The 14,847-nt window shown below is 41.9% G+C and overlaps 2 protein-coding genes and 1 non-coding gene across 3 annotated transcripts; 1 reads left to right on the plus strand and 2 right to left on the minus strand.

Annotated features, from left to right (window-relative positions):
- Positions 1-592: 592 nt before the first annotated feature.
- On the minus strand, positions 593-3,998 carry rrp7a (ribosomal RNA processing 7 homolog A). Its single transcript, XM_039824368.1, has 7 exons — positions 3,903-3,998; positions 3,588-3,730; positions 2,691-2,816; positions 2,438-2,561; positions 2,160-2,257; positions 1,873-2,080; positions 593-782 (listed from the first exon to the last, which is right to left on the minus strand). Exons 1-7 carry the CDS (start codon positions 3,964-3,966, stop codon positions 697-699), a joined length of 849 nt encoding a protein of 282 aa, XP_039680302.1. The 5' UTR covers positions 3,967-3,998; the 3' UTR covers positions 593-696.
- Positions 3,999-4,867: 869 nt separating this feature from the next.
- On the minus strand, positions 4,868-12,892 carry poldip3 (polymerase (DNA-directed), delta interacting protein 3). Its single transcript, XM_039824369.1, is given in 11 exon segments — positions 4,868-6,042; positions 6,925-6,991; positions 7,223-7,352; positions 7,487-7,564; positions 10,088-10,309; positions 10,436-10,488; positions 10,491-10,512; positions 10,666-10,716; positions 10,837-11,282; positions 11,402-11,502; positions 12,786-12,892. Coding segments are annotated over 11 exon segments (1,482 nt in total). The 5' UTR covers positions 12,887-12,892; the 3' UTR covers positions 4,868-5,831.
- Positions 12,893-13,908: 1,016 nt separating this feature from the next.
- LOC120575507 lies at positions 13,909-14,062 on the plus strand. The gene has a single exon (XR_005641998.1). It is a non-coding gene; the product is annotated as a U12 minor spliceosomal RNA (small nuclear RNA).
- The last annotated feature ends 785 nt before the right edge of the window (positions 14,063-14,847 follow it).

Genomic DNA, 14,847 nt, shown 5'->3' on the forward strand with positions numbered 1-14,847 from the left:
TCAATAGATGCAAGAATTGTGAAGGTGATATCAAAGAAGGGCTCCTATGTTAACATGTAACTTGTCCTGTTAAGATATGTTTGATTGAAATAGCATTTGCTTTCAGTAAATATGACCTAATGCTGCAAATTCAGCAAATGACCATTTTCAGTTCTTTCCAACCTATAAAATGGTTTTAAACTGTTGTGCATAATAATGTGGAACAGTGCATTGAGTTTAATTTTGAAAAAAAAGTTTATTGGGTGGTTTGTTCAGTTAAATTCAACTTATAACCTAACGGTTGGTGACTTGAAAATTATACTGTGTCATTTGCATCGACTATTTAGGAAAATCAGTAATTTGGAACACGCTGTAAACCAGAGCACGTTTATCCTCCCACCCCGGAAGGCTGTGTGGACTAGCCAGACACAGCGCCGCGGAGGAGGGGGGTCTGGCAATGCAAGACTTTTTTTTTTTTTTTTATATATAATACTTGAATTGGCATTGGTACTTTGTCCTGCATGTCACCTTTTTAATCAAATGCTTTCTACCAACGATTTCCCAAATGTCCTTCGTCTCTTGTGATGTGCTGGTAATTCAATAATCATGAAAGTAAGTCACTCAGAATGTTTATTGACACAAAAAGGATCAGGGTTATAATGTAACTAAAACACACAAAAGCAGTGAAATGAAGAAAGGAAAGTCAAGGACGTTGACTCAGTAAGGTTTGAACTTTCTCTGTGCCCTCAGCAGAGCTATTCTCTGTTTATCCTCCTCGAATTTTTTCCGTAGGTCAGCAATATCTGAAAGAGAGCAAAAAAAAAGTTAATAATAAAAGGCATTTTGTTTTTGCAAAGCTTGATGGCTTCTCCTTCTCCTTCAGCAAACATCGAGGACAAATTCTAGCCTACAGATAGTCTATATTCGCGACTTTCCACTTCCGGGATTGCTCCGATTCTGCCGGATTTCCCTCTTTTCGGCCGGATGTCCCGTCACCTTCTGCTTCCTTTGTGTTGGCGTTCGAACCTCCGGTGGATTTGTGAGGACTATGGTTAACTGCTCCTCAGATCTCTGCAGGGTAAATCCAGACAGCTAGCTAGACTATCTGTCCAATCGGAGTTGTCTGTTGTACGACTTACAGACGAGCGTTATCGGGGGGGAAATCTGCGTGCATATGGTGACGCAAAAGTGTGTGAAATGCGATCCACCAAGTCTGCGCGCCTGCGTAGAACCTTCCTTCTACTTGTCTCCCTCTCCTCGTGCGACGCGAACAACAAAAGCTGACAATTTTGTCTGGACAGATGAGGAGGTGGAGTTATTGCTCCAAACAATGCACACACAGACACATAAAGACCACAGACAGACAGACAGACAGACAGACAGACAGACAGACAGACAGACAGACAGACAGACAGACAGACAGACAGACAGACACACACACTTTATACCCTTTAGATGAGAACGCGATGGTGGAGCGTTTTTAAGATTTCCACTCTGGAGGGTGGTTTCAGTTTTTTTGCGTTTTTTAAGCCCTAAAAATGCCGTTGCTGTCTAAACGATAGGCACATCTGATAAAATATTCGTGTTTTCACCCGCGAGCATATTTGTGTAAGCAGGACCTAAAACAACCTTTGAATGTCCACACGTTCCACCAAAACAAGTTCCTTCCCGAGGCTGTTTTGCAGCGACGCTGTGCCTCCGTCCGGCACAATGCGCCTCCCATGACGATTTTGATTGGTTTAAAGAAATGCCAATAAACCAGAGCACGTTTTTTTTCCCCCATCCCGGAATGCTGTGTGGACTAGCCAGACCTTCCTCCGTGGCGCTGTGGAGGAAGGTCTGGCAATGCGAGACTAGCCACTAGATGACGAATAAACTAAATCGGCAACTTACGTTCTTTCTGCGTGTTTCTGTGCTGCCAGGTGTAGAAGTTCAGGAGCTCCTTCCTTTTCTTCTTCCTCATCTCCTTCTGTAGAGTCCTCTCATTGGCTGCCTCACTGTGGGGGCGGCCCTTGGTGCCCTTGGATCCTCTTGTGACTTTCACCCAGCCCTCTTCATCCTCTTGTTGCTGCTCTGCCTCCTTCCTCTGCCTCTCCGCTTCCTGTGACAGAAACAACAAGTTGAAGTCCCGCGGACTAGATGGGCGTGTAACGCTGGAGGAAGAGCTGCAGAATTCTCACCTCCTCTTTCCGCTTGTCGTAGTCTTCCATAAAGGAGTCGACTATGTGTTGCAGTTTGTCCGGGTTAATAAAAGACTCTGTGTACTGCTGAATCCATTCTGGAGTCAGAAAGAGCAACAAATAACATGAAAAAAAACAACGTAAGACTGTTTTGTTCTGTGTTTGAATATGTTTGATCAACAAGAATCTGGCTCACACTGAAACTGCGATACTACAGTAGATTCTTATTTAAAAACTTGCATTAATAAAAATGAATGCATCACTGTAGCGTCACTCACTCTGCACTCCTGTCTTCACTGGACGCTGCTCTGTGCAGACCACCAAAGAGACATCATGTGGGTGTGATTTAGCTGCTCTTAAACTGGAGGAGTTTTCGAACACAACGTAGCCGACTCTAAAACCCTGGAAAGGACAAACAGGAGACACAAAAGGTTAAATATGAATGACGTGAAATATACGGTACATAACAAGTACAGTTCATTTTTGTTCATGGTGTCACAGCAGAAAGAGCTCAGCAGCAATGCAGCCAACCTGTTTTGCAACTGGTTTAAAGAACCTGGACAGCTTGGGTCCAGAGTCCTGGAAGGAGCCTGGGTGGTCCCTCAACTCCACGGACTGAACACAGCCAAACTGGGAGAACAACTCTTTGACAACACCCTGAAAGACAAACAGCAGGGCAGGAATGACAATGATAATTAATTGCATTGTTAATAAATCATCTTGAGTGGTCGAGGGGACCACTAAGGTCTATATAAAAGAGACTTCAGATACAGTATTAGGGGACCACTAAGGTCTATATAAAAGAGACTTCAGATACAGTATTAGGGGACCACTAAGGTCTATATAAAAGAGACTTCAGATACAGTATTAGGGGACCACTAAGGTCTATATAAAAGAGACTTCAGATACAGTATTAGGGGACCACTAAGGTCTATATAAAAGAGACTTCAGATACAGTATTAGCGGACCACTAAGGTCTATATAAAAGAGACTTCAGATACAGTATTAGGGGACCACTAAGGCCTATATAAAAGAGACTTCAGATACAGTATTAGCGGACCACTAAGGTCTATATAAAAGAGAAACTTCAGATACAATATTAGGGGACCACTAAGGTCTATATAAAAGAGACTTCAAATACAGTATTAGCGGACCACTAAGGTCTATATAAAAGAGAAACTTCAGATACAATATTAGGGGACCACTAAGGTCTATATAAAAGAGACTCCAGATACAGTATTAGGGGACCACTAAGGTCTATATAAAAGCATCCAAAGAGCACTACGCCATGGGACCTTTAAGAACAATATATAACAGGGAATAAGTTATAAGATGTATATGTTATGACCACAGTCCAGATTGTGTAGGAGGGCAAATCTATATTAGTAGTTAGCTGTTGATTGAGTCATAGCTCCATTTAAAGTGTACCTCTGAGCAGTACGGGGGGATGTTGAGAACGAACAGAGTCCGGTCCAGCGGCCTGTGGGAACTCTTCTCTGCTCGGACTTTGTGCTCTTTCACATAGAGCTTGTGCTGTGCGACGCTGTCGGAACTAAACTGTAGAGACAGCACTGCGAAGAGAGACGGGACAAAGATCAGCACATCACTCGGTACAGGAACTCTGATAAGTAGGCTACGAATCACCAAACAAGAAAAACGAGACCAGAACAAGTTCTGTTCGAGGATAAATCATTATTATAGCAAAATATTCATATTAATATTCTGAGTTTAGTCGATGTGTACCTGTAAATCCTCCAGGAATAATACAAGGCTGGCTACTGGCATGTTTCTTCTTGGACGGCGCCATCTTGGTGTGACCTTTCACACCGGAAGTGTAACTAAAACCAAGAACGTAGATTTTATTTTTTTTCCCTTTCAAATAAATACAAATAGTTTTATGTTTACGGACTGTGATGACTATTTGTAAATTGAATTCTAAATAATAAAAAAATACACATAACTCAAATCACATTACAATTTTAACAAAAAATATATGTATTTACCAGTGACATATTTCAAGGATTTCCAAATACAGCCATTTTCGCCAAAAATGTTTTATTACTTCGTGTATATCTTACATACAGATTGCAAAAAGTACTTTACCATTTTCAGCAAAACCAAAAAGGTTGTACAAAAAGTAAATCTGAAGAAATCTGCTGCTAAAATGACATTATCAGTAATTGTTAATTATTTAAAGATATTAACTGTTTATTTTTTTGAACTTTTAGTTTAACTTTGAACTATCACCTAGAGTATTCCAGCTTCAAAATATTTATTTTTTTTATTTATTATTATTTTGGGCATTTTGGGGCCTTTATTTCCACAGGACAGCCAAAGACATGAGGGGGGATGACATGCAGCAAAGGACCAAAGGTCGGAGTCGAACCTGCAGCCGCTGCATCGAGGAGCAAACCCCCACACATGTGCCACCAACTGAGCTAACCCGGCCACACAAATTTCATATTACTTTTGGCTGTTGGGTTTTATTTGTACGTATTAATTCCATGGACAAAAGAAAAGTAGCTAACAATCTACATTTCAAAGCTAAGGTAAATTAATAAAATCAGGTGTCTAAAAATAGGGACAACTGACAGCAATTTTAATAAAGACTAAATGCGGTAGGTCAGTACAGTATAGCATTCAGGCTGATCTCTAGAGAAATGCATCATCATCACATAGCATGCAGGAAAGAAGAGTCAGACAACATCTACAAAGCTAAATATTTAATGGCGACATTTCACAGACATATCTGACCTCTCTAGTCTCTTGACTGACATAGCAAGAAAGCAACAGAAAGTAATTTACAGGCTTTGAACATAAATCAAGTGTAATGTATACTAGGAGGAATTAAAACATATACTGCTTCAAACCTGGACAACCAAGTAAAACTAGTCACAAACCGAGCACACAAGAATGTGGATGCTACAAGGCTGGTAAAAACAAAATCAAAATATATATCAACATGATGACTTAGTATTATAGTTTCTCCACAAGTGTTTCAGTCATGTTGGCTAGGAATACCTCTTTTCAGGTTGATGGTTGTATGATGACAACTTTCTTTGTCCCGCCTAAATCAGATAGCTAGGGTATCTAATGTATTGTGTGTTTGTTTGGTCTTTATTTTATTCCGTTTTATTTCTATGGTCTGTGCGCACCCAGATGTGTGGATGTACAAAGCGCTTTAACATAACGCATCTCTCAATGACAATGCTGCTCGGTGTCTGCCAATTTGATTTTTTTGTCTTTCTTCTGCACTGCCTTTTTTTTTGTAGATGTGGGGGTGGAGATTAACTGGAGTATTAAAAAAAAAAAAAAAAAAAAAATTCAAATGTGCTCGTACGCAAATGAATAAAAAAAATAATAATAAAAATCCCTACACATCCAGTTTGATTTGGCATACCCCACCACATTGGATTAAAACAACAAATCACAACACACTTTCTTCCACTAGGCCATCCCAGAAACAAAACGGGTAACATATGGATATCACAAAACCAAAACCACGATTTTGCGTATCCACGATTTCCCGTTCAGAGAAGTCATGAATATCAAATGTGTAAAAATCAGTTTCATATGAGAGAGAGAGACTGTGGGCTGCCTGCTGTCAAGGTGAAACACTGAGAATGCAGTAATATGTATATGAACAGACGGTCTAGTCACACTAGACACGAGCTATATCTTGATGCGAAAGGCAGTGGCCTGTGAGCTGGGGGGCTCGGTGGTGGAGGTGGACTGTGCGGTGGACTTGAACAGAGCTTTGAGGATGGTCTGAGGGTCAACCTCTGGGGTAGGCTGAGAGGAGGCTCGCTGGCCGAACGGGCGAGTCAAAGAGGGCGGCAGACCTTCTTTCTTTGTACTGCTGCCTGGAGTGTCACTGAGCCTCCTGTAGGAGAGTCAAGAAGAGAATGTCACACGATCATAAAAGGCATAAAACAAAATGCAGGGTTACACGTCTTTGTTCAATAAAATCTTTAACTTATGTGTATCATTTTTATTGATTTTTTTTTTTATTATAGTTGCCGTCAAAAATATATTACATTTGTTAGACTTGAATGGAAAGTGAAAGCCACAAACACAGCAACAGCCAATGGCATTCACATTTTAATAAGCAGGGGGAAGCAGCGTTCACTTTTCATGCTCCATATATCTGGGACAAACTCCCAGAAAGCTGCAGGTCAGCCGCGACTCTCCGCTCTTTTAAATTAAGGCTGAGAACCTTTTTTGATGTTGCCTATCCTTAATTTTTATTTTAAATTGAACTGTTAATTCTATTCTTGTATTTTATCTTGTATTATATTTGTATTCATCAATGCTTTTATTAATTTTGAATTTCCTATTTGTTTGGTGTTTGTGTAAAGCACTTCGAGTTGCCCTGTGCTGAAATGTGCTATATAAATACAGTTGCCTTGCCTTGAAGCTAAACTTAATTACATCAAATTTGTATCAAAACGTTTTGTGAGTGGTCAATGGGAAATGCCGTTGCTCAGACTGACTAATCCAATCACAAAATGTCTTCTGTCTGAGTTACTTACTTCATCAGAGGCAGCTCAAAGAACCCCTTGCCAAAACACGCAAATGCTTTTTTGAAATAAGATGGTGAACAAAGGCTGCCTGGAGTATTTGCAAATTGAATATAGGCAATGTCAATAATAATGAATGGTAAGCATTAAGTTCAGTCACAGCTCATAGGAAATATGTGGATGTAAACACAGTCAACTACGGATTCATTTGAAATCAAGGACTGAAGCCCTGCAGGACCACTTACAATAGAATGGGCTGATCAGAAGTGATGACATTTCCCTGAATATGAAGGTTACACTTCATGGGTTGACCTAGGGGGAGGAACCAAAGAAAAAAAAATTAAATTAAAATAAAACACTCAAACTCATCTTACTTGGCTGTCCTTTAGTTCAACAAAGACATTTTGTTTTAACAAACTTATACAACGATGTCCCTAACCAGCAAACTCAGTACCGTAGGCATTGACCTGCATGCAAAACAGAAGCTAGTGCCCATAACCCAGAGAGCCATTTGATGTGTGCGCCCTTGCTACCGGCACTCACCGTCCAGGCAGCGGTTGTTGTACTTCCTGTATGCGCTCACGGCATCCTCTTTACGCACAAACACCACTTCAGCCACGCCCACCTTCACCAGCCGTGCTCGCTTCAAGGCCCCGCACACACAGAACAGTTCCTGTGGGGAAAAAAAATGGATGGGGAGAGTACAAACACACACCAAATGAGTCAATTTAGCACCACAGCACTCAGCACATTGTTGAATATCAAACATAACAAAAAGGTTCTTGGCAATCAGTGCGATTTACTCACAACTATGTCTTCCTCAGTGACCCGGGGGTGCAAGTTGTTCACTGTTATTTTTGTCCCCTCCAAAGGACTGAAAGTAGGCTAGAAAGAAGTACGAAAAAAAACACATAATCAAGTATATGCAATGAAAATGTGTGCAAGCATACAAGTATCTAGCAATGAAAATTACAATGAATAATAATATTACATGGAGACAAGTACAAAAGGTAGGGATTAGGGCTTTGACTTTTGCCCAAAAATCATATTCGAAGTTTGTTTGTTAATTAAAAAGGTATTGTGGAGGATTTTCTTTTTCCGGGTGGATCATCAAGACTATTGGTCCTCCTAGTTGTCAATCATTCTGGCGCTATGTTTACGTAAGGCCGTCGTACGTGCTCGTCCCTAGGGTAGTTTTCGCTTTCTGCGCATGAATACTTTCAGGTGTATATGTGTGGTGAGCTACGAGTGTCTACGAAAGGTATGACAAGAAGAGAAAGGCCTCTGAAGAAAGAAACAAGACCGGAGTGTTTTTGGGAGAATGTTTCACACGCTGGCGTGCGCTAAAAGCACAGGCTGGGCTCTCCACTGATGCCTCAGTTGCGAAGTTTCTACTCGACAGGAAAAGTTTGGCGTGCTATTTGGAGAAATCCATTTAAAATCACTGCTAGTGAAAGTTGATGTAAGCTATGATTAGCGATGCTAGCCCTGGCACAAGTCACGCACCGCACAGACACGGTAAACATCTCAATTTGTGAAAAAGTGCAAATCTTCTTTCTGAAAGTAGCTTGTATGAACCATGCCGACAGCAACTTGTAAACAGTGTGCTCTCGTGCACACGTTTAATAGGCGTTCCCTCTCGGGAGCAGGTAGAGTGTTGCACATGTGCATTTTTTCAAAAAGTGGAGAGGGCGGATCTTTTCTAAAATTCGGGAAAATCCTCCACTATACCTTGAATATTTATTAATAATATTTTGACCATTAAATGCCTTCAGTAAGACCTATGTTAATATTAAACCTAAGTTTGATATCAATACTATACTTTCGACAGGAAGTTCGGAGCTTTCCCCGTAGCCTACGTAAAGTGATGTTAATACTTGTGTGCTGGTGCACGCGCGTGGGGCGGTGACAAATCTGGCAACTTTCTGTAAAAAATAAGAATAATAAAATCGCCAGTATTGTCCAGCGAGCACAGAAGGTATTTCTCTCCTGTGGCCCCAAAACAGTCCCCTCTCTCTTCTGTTGTGTGACTGAGGAGCAGCCCCGCCCCCCCTCTGTGCTCTCTCCTCATGTGCAGCAGCACTGAGCAGGCAGGCAGAAAGGGGAGAAGGGGCGGGGTGCGGGGTGCGGTGTAGGTAGGAGAGACAGCGGCATGCGACGGGAGAAAGACGCCGCTGAGCTGGCCCGCCTTCTTTGAGAATTCGGGGGGAATGCAACGCTACCGAGCCACGGCCGACAGACGCGTCGCTGCGATGTGTAGTTACATTTTGAAATGTGTGACAAAGCCTCGGAATCTGATTTGAAAACAACGTTTACAAGCAAACACATTTACAAAAAATAATGCCCATAACAGGTTCGAATATTAAGGGCTGGCTAATATTCGTTCGAATATCATTTTTTTAAATATTCGAATACGAAGTTCGGAGTCAAAGCCCTAGTAGGGATGGAGTGCATCAGGGTGGGAAATTAACTTGTTTGCCCAATTATACCAGCCACTTATATTTTTTACCAGCCACTTTTTCCAGAATCCAAATTTATAAAAGAAAAGTGCACTAGCATAGCATTATTTTTTATTATTAATACATATTTTATTAATATTAGGCAAATAAAAAGTGACGCGAGCCTGCGAGACCATGGTAAAATTGTGTTATGGTCAGTTTGGTCACATTGTGATCGTAACATAACATGAAGAGAAAATCGGCTGAACCAAAGTTCTGCACTGACTATCTTGTATGATTATCTTTGAAGCAGCAGCTTACGAGGATGCCCTGAACGCAGCACGAGCCCCGTTCCTGTAGAGACTCCGGTCCCGTTCTTACACCGACTCGGACTCCATGGTGTGTGTGTGTGTGTGTGTGTGTGTGTGTGTGTGTGTGTGTGTGTGTGTGTGTGTGTGTGTGAGAGTGAGAGAGAGTTTTGACCATCCGAAAGAAGATGGCAGACTATCGGGACGACACCGGAGCTTCGAGCCCTGCTCGCTTTAAAGTCGGCACCAATGCGGTCCCGTGTGCGTCGCGCTGACCTCGCACCCTATGACCAGCCCTCGCTCGCCCTCTTGGGTCCTCCGATGATGGAAGCCCGCCCGGCCTCGGAATGTTTCCTGCGCTCGCCCGTGTCCTCCTCTGCAGGCCTTGGCCAGCCGACTTCGGACGGCGGGACTTTGAGTTTGTGACGCCGCAGAGGACGGTACACCAAAAGGTCTCACGGCTCCGTGGACGTCAACATGGGTCACCCGAGCTTCATTTGACGGTGACACCTGCAGGTCAACTACGACGAGGCGAGCGGTTTCTCCCTCCGGCGCTTGGGCAAAAATTTTATTGAAAAAGTAACCGCCATTGGCTGGTGGCGGGTGCTAATTCCCCACCCTGGAGTGCATACTGAACTACAGATACAATCAGGAATGTTTACCTGAGGGGGAGCAGGAGCTGTTGTGGTGGTTTCTGCTGGGCTTTGCTGGAGAGTCCTGGAGACTGGTTGTAGGGCTGCAGCTGAGGACCGGGTGGCAGCCATGCTGGTGTTGGGTCGGGTGGGAGCCACAGGCACAGGAGGACGTGGGGCTGTGTAAGCATCATTTTTAACCACCTTGGTGATTGGGGCTGACATGGAGAATGTGGAGCCCACTGTACCGGGCTGTATGAAATAAAGGAATTGAAAAGAAGAGTTTAACTCAGGAAACAAAACAATAATTTAAGTTTGCGTTTGAGTCTCTGTGCCAATTTATGCAGGTCAGGTCAGGTGTCATGAATCAGTTCTTACCCGTGACTGTAGCATATTATTAGCTGTAGTGATCTTTATTTGTTTACTGTGGGGCCATCATGCTCATTTGAGAGAGGCTGTGGGAAACAAAATAATATATTTTAATACCAGGTTTCACAATATTAGCCAGTATACGAGGGAAACGTCGGGTTCTCTTTCAGAGGAATATTTTTGTGATCAAAAGTTGACGACTCGTGTTGAACAAAACATGCCAAGAAAAACAGCTCTACCTGTGAAGCTGCACGTATTCCAGCCGACATCCCCGCTCCTACTGGACGTTGCTGTGAAAAAAATAAAATAAAAAGCATTAAACCGTACAGTAAGCACGTCAGTGTGGTTTTACACTTCAACAAGGTTGTGTCACTGATATTCCAAGAACAAACTAACTAGTTTAACCTCACCTGGATGGTCTTGGTTATTTTTAGGGGAGGTGCGACAGATGCCTGTGTCCCTCCAATGCTCCTTTTGAGGCTCAGTCTATCACGAGCATCCATCATTCTTTTATTATTGCTTAGCTGTGGCGTTAGGCTGCCCCTCACACTCAGTCCTCCTTGACCATTCGGGCCAAACTGCCTCGAGTTCACACCGGCAAGATCGTTGTTGGTGTGTATCTGTATCTGCGGCACAAGTGTCTGGCTCTGCAGATGGTGTGTTACTGCCGTCTTTGGTGCGATATGTGCAGGGATACCGAACTGATTCTGCCCCTGTTTGCGTGAGTTGATCATCTGACGGGCATCCTGCACTCCTCCTGCTCCTGAACCACCTCCCGCTGCTCCTCCCCTGCCACGGATTTTAAAGCGAGCATCCTTCTGACCCAGCTTTTCTCTGGCATCTTTCACTTGAAAAACTGAGAGAATAAAGGAAGAAGATTGAGGGTGAATTTAGTATTAATCCCCAAAAACGTCCTGACCAGTTGGCTTTCACTAAATATAAGGCACAAGTACACTTAGGCAATAATGTCCTTACCTGCTCCTCCTCCAAGCCGCTGTCTGACATCATTAGCTCCAATCTTCTGGCGAGCGTCAAAACTCTTGCCAACTCCTCCAGCACCCCGTCCAAACATGGGTCTGACAAAGAAAAACAAAAAGGAAAGTTTTTAAGGCTTTGCGGATTATAAAGCAGGTTTGAGGTGCTGTATAAATACGGTGAAAGTATCAAAACCAATCCACAGAGAAATTCACACAACCTGTATTCGTAATCCATGACTGTTGTGAATGTTTCACTCCATTCTCTAAAAACTCTGAACAAAGCCTCTCTCATCTGTTTCAATTAGTATCATAAATTGTAACACTGTTTTCCATCCTGAAGATTTATCTGTGTGAACTAACCACGAACCAATCTATGCTATGGAGCCATTCTTTTCTCACATCATCTAAGTGAATGGAGCTGAAAATGAAAATGAACTTAACTGTTGAAAATGTATATCATTGTGTGTCTCATTAAACATTTAAAACATTATGAACTGAACCCTGCTTTGTGTCGCTTTGTTCTCCGAGCTCACTCAACTCATCCAGACAGGATGAGAAAGTGTTTTTTGAACATTAAAGCATGTAAACAAGTTCTAGTAGAAACACAAGATACAAGTATGAGCCTGAAAATGAGCTTAATATGGGACCTTTAAGTTCATCAATGGTAACGTTAAAACAACAGCCATTAGGATTGTGAAGACATTGCTCCAAATTTTCCCGTTCATAAAAAAACTCATACAAGTGTTATATATTTTGACCGTAACAAAAAAGCAAAGTAAATTGTATTACGTCTTTCATAAAACACATTTAACGGCTGTCGCACTGGGCTGGGCCTTGCTATTTGCACAGACAATGAGACAATATATTAGCTTCTGTACTTGCTCACACAATACTTGAGGAGGAACCATAATAAGAGGTTCCTAAATATTTGTTTAAACGATCCGCCACCTTGGTTTAACCCAGTGCTTCCAGCAAACGCATAAAGTGCAAACATAAATATTAGCTTGCTAACTAGCTAGCTAAGTCTGTCCGAGTAAAGCTACCAACATAAGCAAACTGCACGCAGCTCTTTCCGTTTGTGCGTTGTCGCGACTACTAAAACTTAGTTTGGTTCAAATTTGAGTTTGGATGCTAACCCATATTTACCAAATTTAGGCGATTAATGGCTTCAGACATAAAGGCCTAGCTACAGCTAGCTAGTTTACAGCTTAGCCTCGCTTTAACGATTCAACGTTACTCGCCGTTTGCTGTTATGGACTAACGTTAGCTAACTAGCTAGCTACCAACAGCTCTCAACTCGCGTTATGCTTTTAGAAATGTTATTACAAGTGACTAAGTCCTTAATACGCGAACGTCCATTTATGCCTTTATAGTTTCAATACCGTTTTGCTGGTGCCTTGAGGTTAATACCGCGCTGTCGTATCACTTCATCCAAAGAGACGTCTGCCATTTTCTCACAATGCCTCACAGCGCATGCGTGCATGAGAAGATTTAGCCAGGGCTACGGAAAACGATTTGGGTCAGAATGCAATGAGTGATTTTTATTTTGTTTTTGTAGAGTTAATTCTATTATTTGGAAAATTCCACAATCACAAGAAAAAAATGGGCGGACCACATCAATATGGCAACACTATAAGCAAACTTAAAAATAAGAAGGCAGTTAAGACTAATTTAATACATTTCTCATAGACCAATGACATTGAATTTGACAAGATGATTTGAATTTGTGGATATTGCTTGAGTGTACATAGTGCTGATTAAATGCATTTGTTCTTTACTTTACATTTTGGATACTTATTTAAATGCACAATACCATCTAGATTTGATGCAGCATTTCTGATCAAAATGATTACAGATTTAATAATAACACACAGGCTTGTTGAACTTGTATTGCACATATTAGACTCAAACTTTTTAAATTAGAGGTTTTGTATGTAGTGATTCGGATGGTCTTGAAGGACTGCTATATATTTTGCAAGCCACCAGATGTCCCTGTGTTTGCTGTGTTTAGTTTGCAGCCCCAAAGCTTCAAATTATTTTAAGCACAAATAGAAAGAAAGCTTAAACGCTTCATTTGTCCATCTCCGTCGGGAACTAGCGACATATGTCATTGTTTTATTGTCATCGTATGTTGGCCACGGGCTTTAAAAAGCAGGAACGTCGATGTACTGTTGTGAAAAACCTCTAAATACATCCATGTGAAAAACACACAGACGGGATTGGTTGGGAATCCGCGTTCGATTGCTCTTGACGAAATGCAAATGACGTACATGCTACAGTACCCATGAGCCTTTGCGCGAAATTATCACAAATAGCCTAGTGCCTTGGTTTTCCGCTATAAATATAATTAAGGCTCTTAAAAAAGTGATTGACCTATATTTTCTACAAACCGACGTTTGATACGCAGGCAACTGTTGGTGGAAAAAAAAACTGCCGCCAGTGTGGCACCCTAACAGAGAACACCTGGGCGCTGTGACTAGCTCGGTCTTCGACGATTGACTGGTCATGCCTTAAACTGATGAGTAAGGAAAATAACGACGCGGGGTGACGCCCGTGTCCTCGTAAACATAACGAGAAGAATTTTTGAAAGGGCATAGGTCCGGCTGCTGAGGTGACTCGCCTACTTTGTGAGATGCCTCGCAGCTCTAGGACCTTCCCCGAACCCCTTACCTGTTAAAAAATAAAACCAATGTCTGAAGAGCAGCTGCAAGTATGTTACGCTGTTACTGAAAAATAATACAGCATCGTTTATTTAGGCAAGGCAGCTTTATTTGCATAGCCCATTTCAGCAACAAGGCAATTCAAAGTGCTTTACATAAAACATGTAAGAGCAGTTAAAAACAGTTGAATATTAAAACAGATAAAATACGAGAATACAAGTAACAGTGCAGTATGAGAAATGAACAATTATTTAAAGAACGTATCGTTGTTGTTTTTTTTTCTAAAAGACAATTTGCAGAGTAGCCTATATCAAAAACAATCTACGAACTGAAAATACACAGACACACATGAACCAAACATTGAGTGGACAGAGAGTGCAGTCGTGGATGTGTTTGGGGAGAGAGTTGCAGAGGGAGGGGCAGCTATGGAGAAGATTGGTCCTGATTGGTGGAGACAGGAGGATGGCATCAGATAGGAGCAGAGGCTGCCGGAAGGAGTGTGTGGCCAGTGAGATAGGATACTGTTATATACTGTATATGGAGGGGGCCTAGTTATGGAGGGCTTTGTGAGGGAGTAGAAGGATTTAGGATAAACAGAGATTGGCAGTGCCGCTGTAATAAGTGAACCGTTTAATCTAATGTGGCTTTATGCTGTCTATATGCACACTAAGAAGAGTAAACTAGATACACGTAATGTAATGTGATAGAAAACAACAATAGCACAAACTACGGCCTCAAAACGCTATGTGCAACACATAGTTTGAACTACGGGGATTCCACCTTT

This window comes from Perca fluviatilis, chromosome 15, assembly GCF_010015445.1.
Source record: "Perca fluviatilis chromosome 15, GENO_Pfluv_1.0, whole genome shotgun sequence".
Lineage (NCBI taxonomy): Eukaryota > Metazoa > Chordata > Actinopteri > Perciformes > Percidae > Perca > Perca fluviatilis.

What these genes read in the sequence shown, in the direction of transcription:
- rrp7a (XM_039824368.1), bottom strand. Translation starts at nt 3,966, where the DNA reads ATGGCGCCGTCCAAGAAGAAACATGCCAGTAGCCAGCCTTGTATTATT. An exon ending in TCCCCCCGTACTGCTCAGAG is followed by an intron (nt 2,817 to 3,587) that starts GTACACTTTAAA and finishes TTTGTCTTTCAG; the next exon opens with GGTGTTGTCAAAGAGTTGTT. An exon ending in CAGAAACACGCAGAAAGAAC is followed by an intron (nt 783 to 1,872) that starts GTAAGTTGCCGA and finishes GCTCTCTTTCAG; the next exon opens with ATATTGCTGACCTACGGAAA.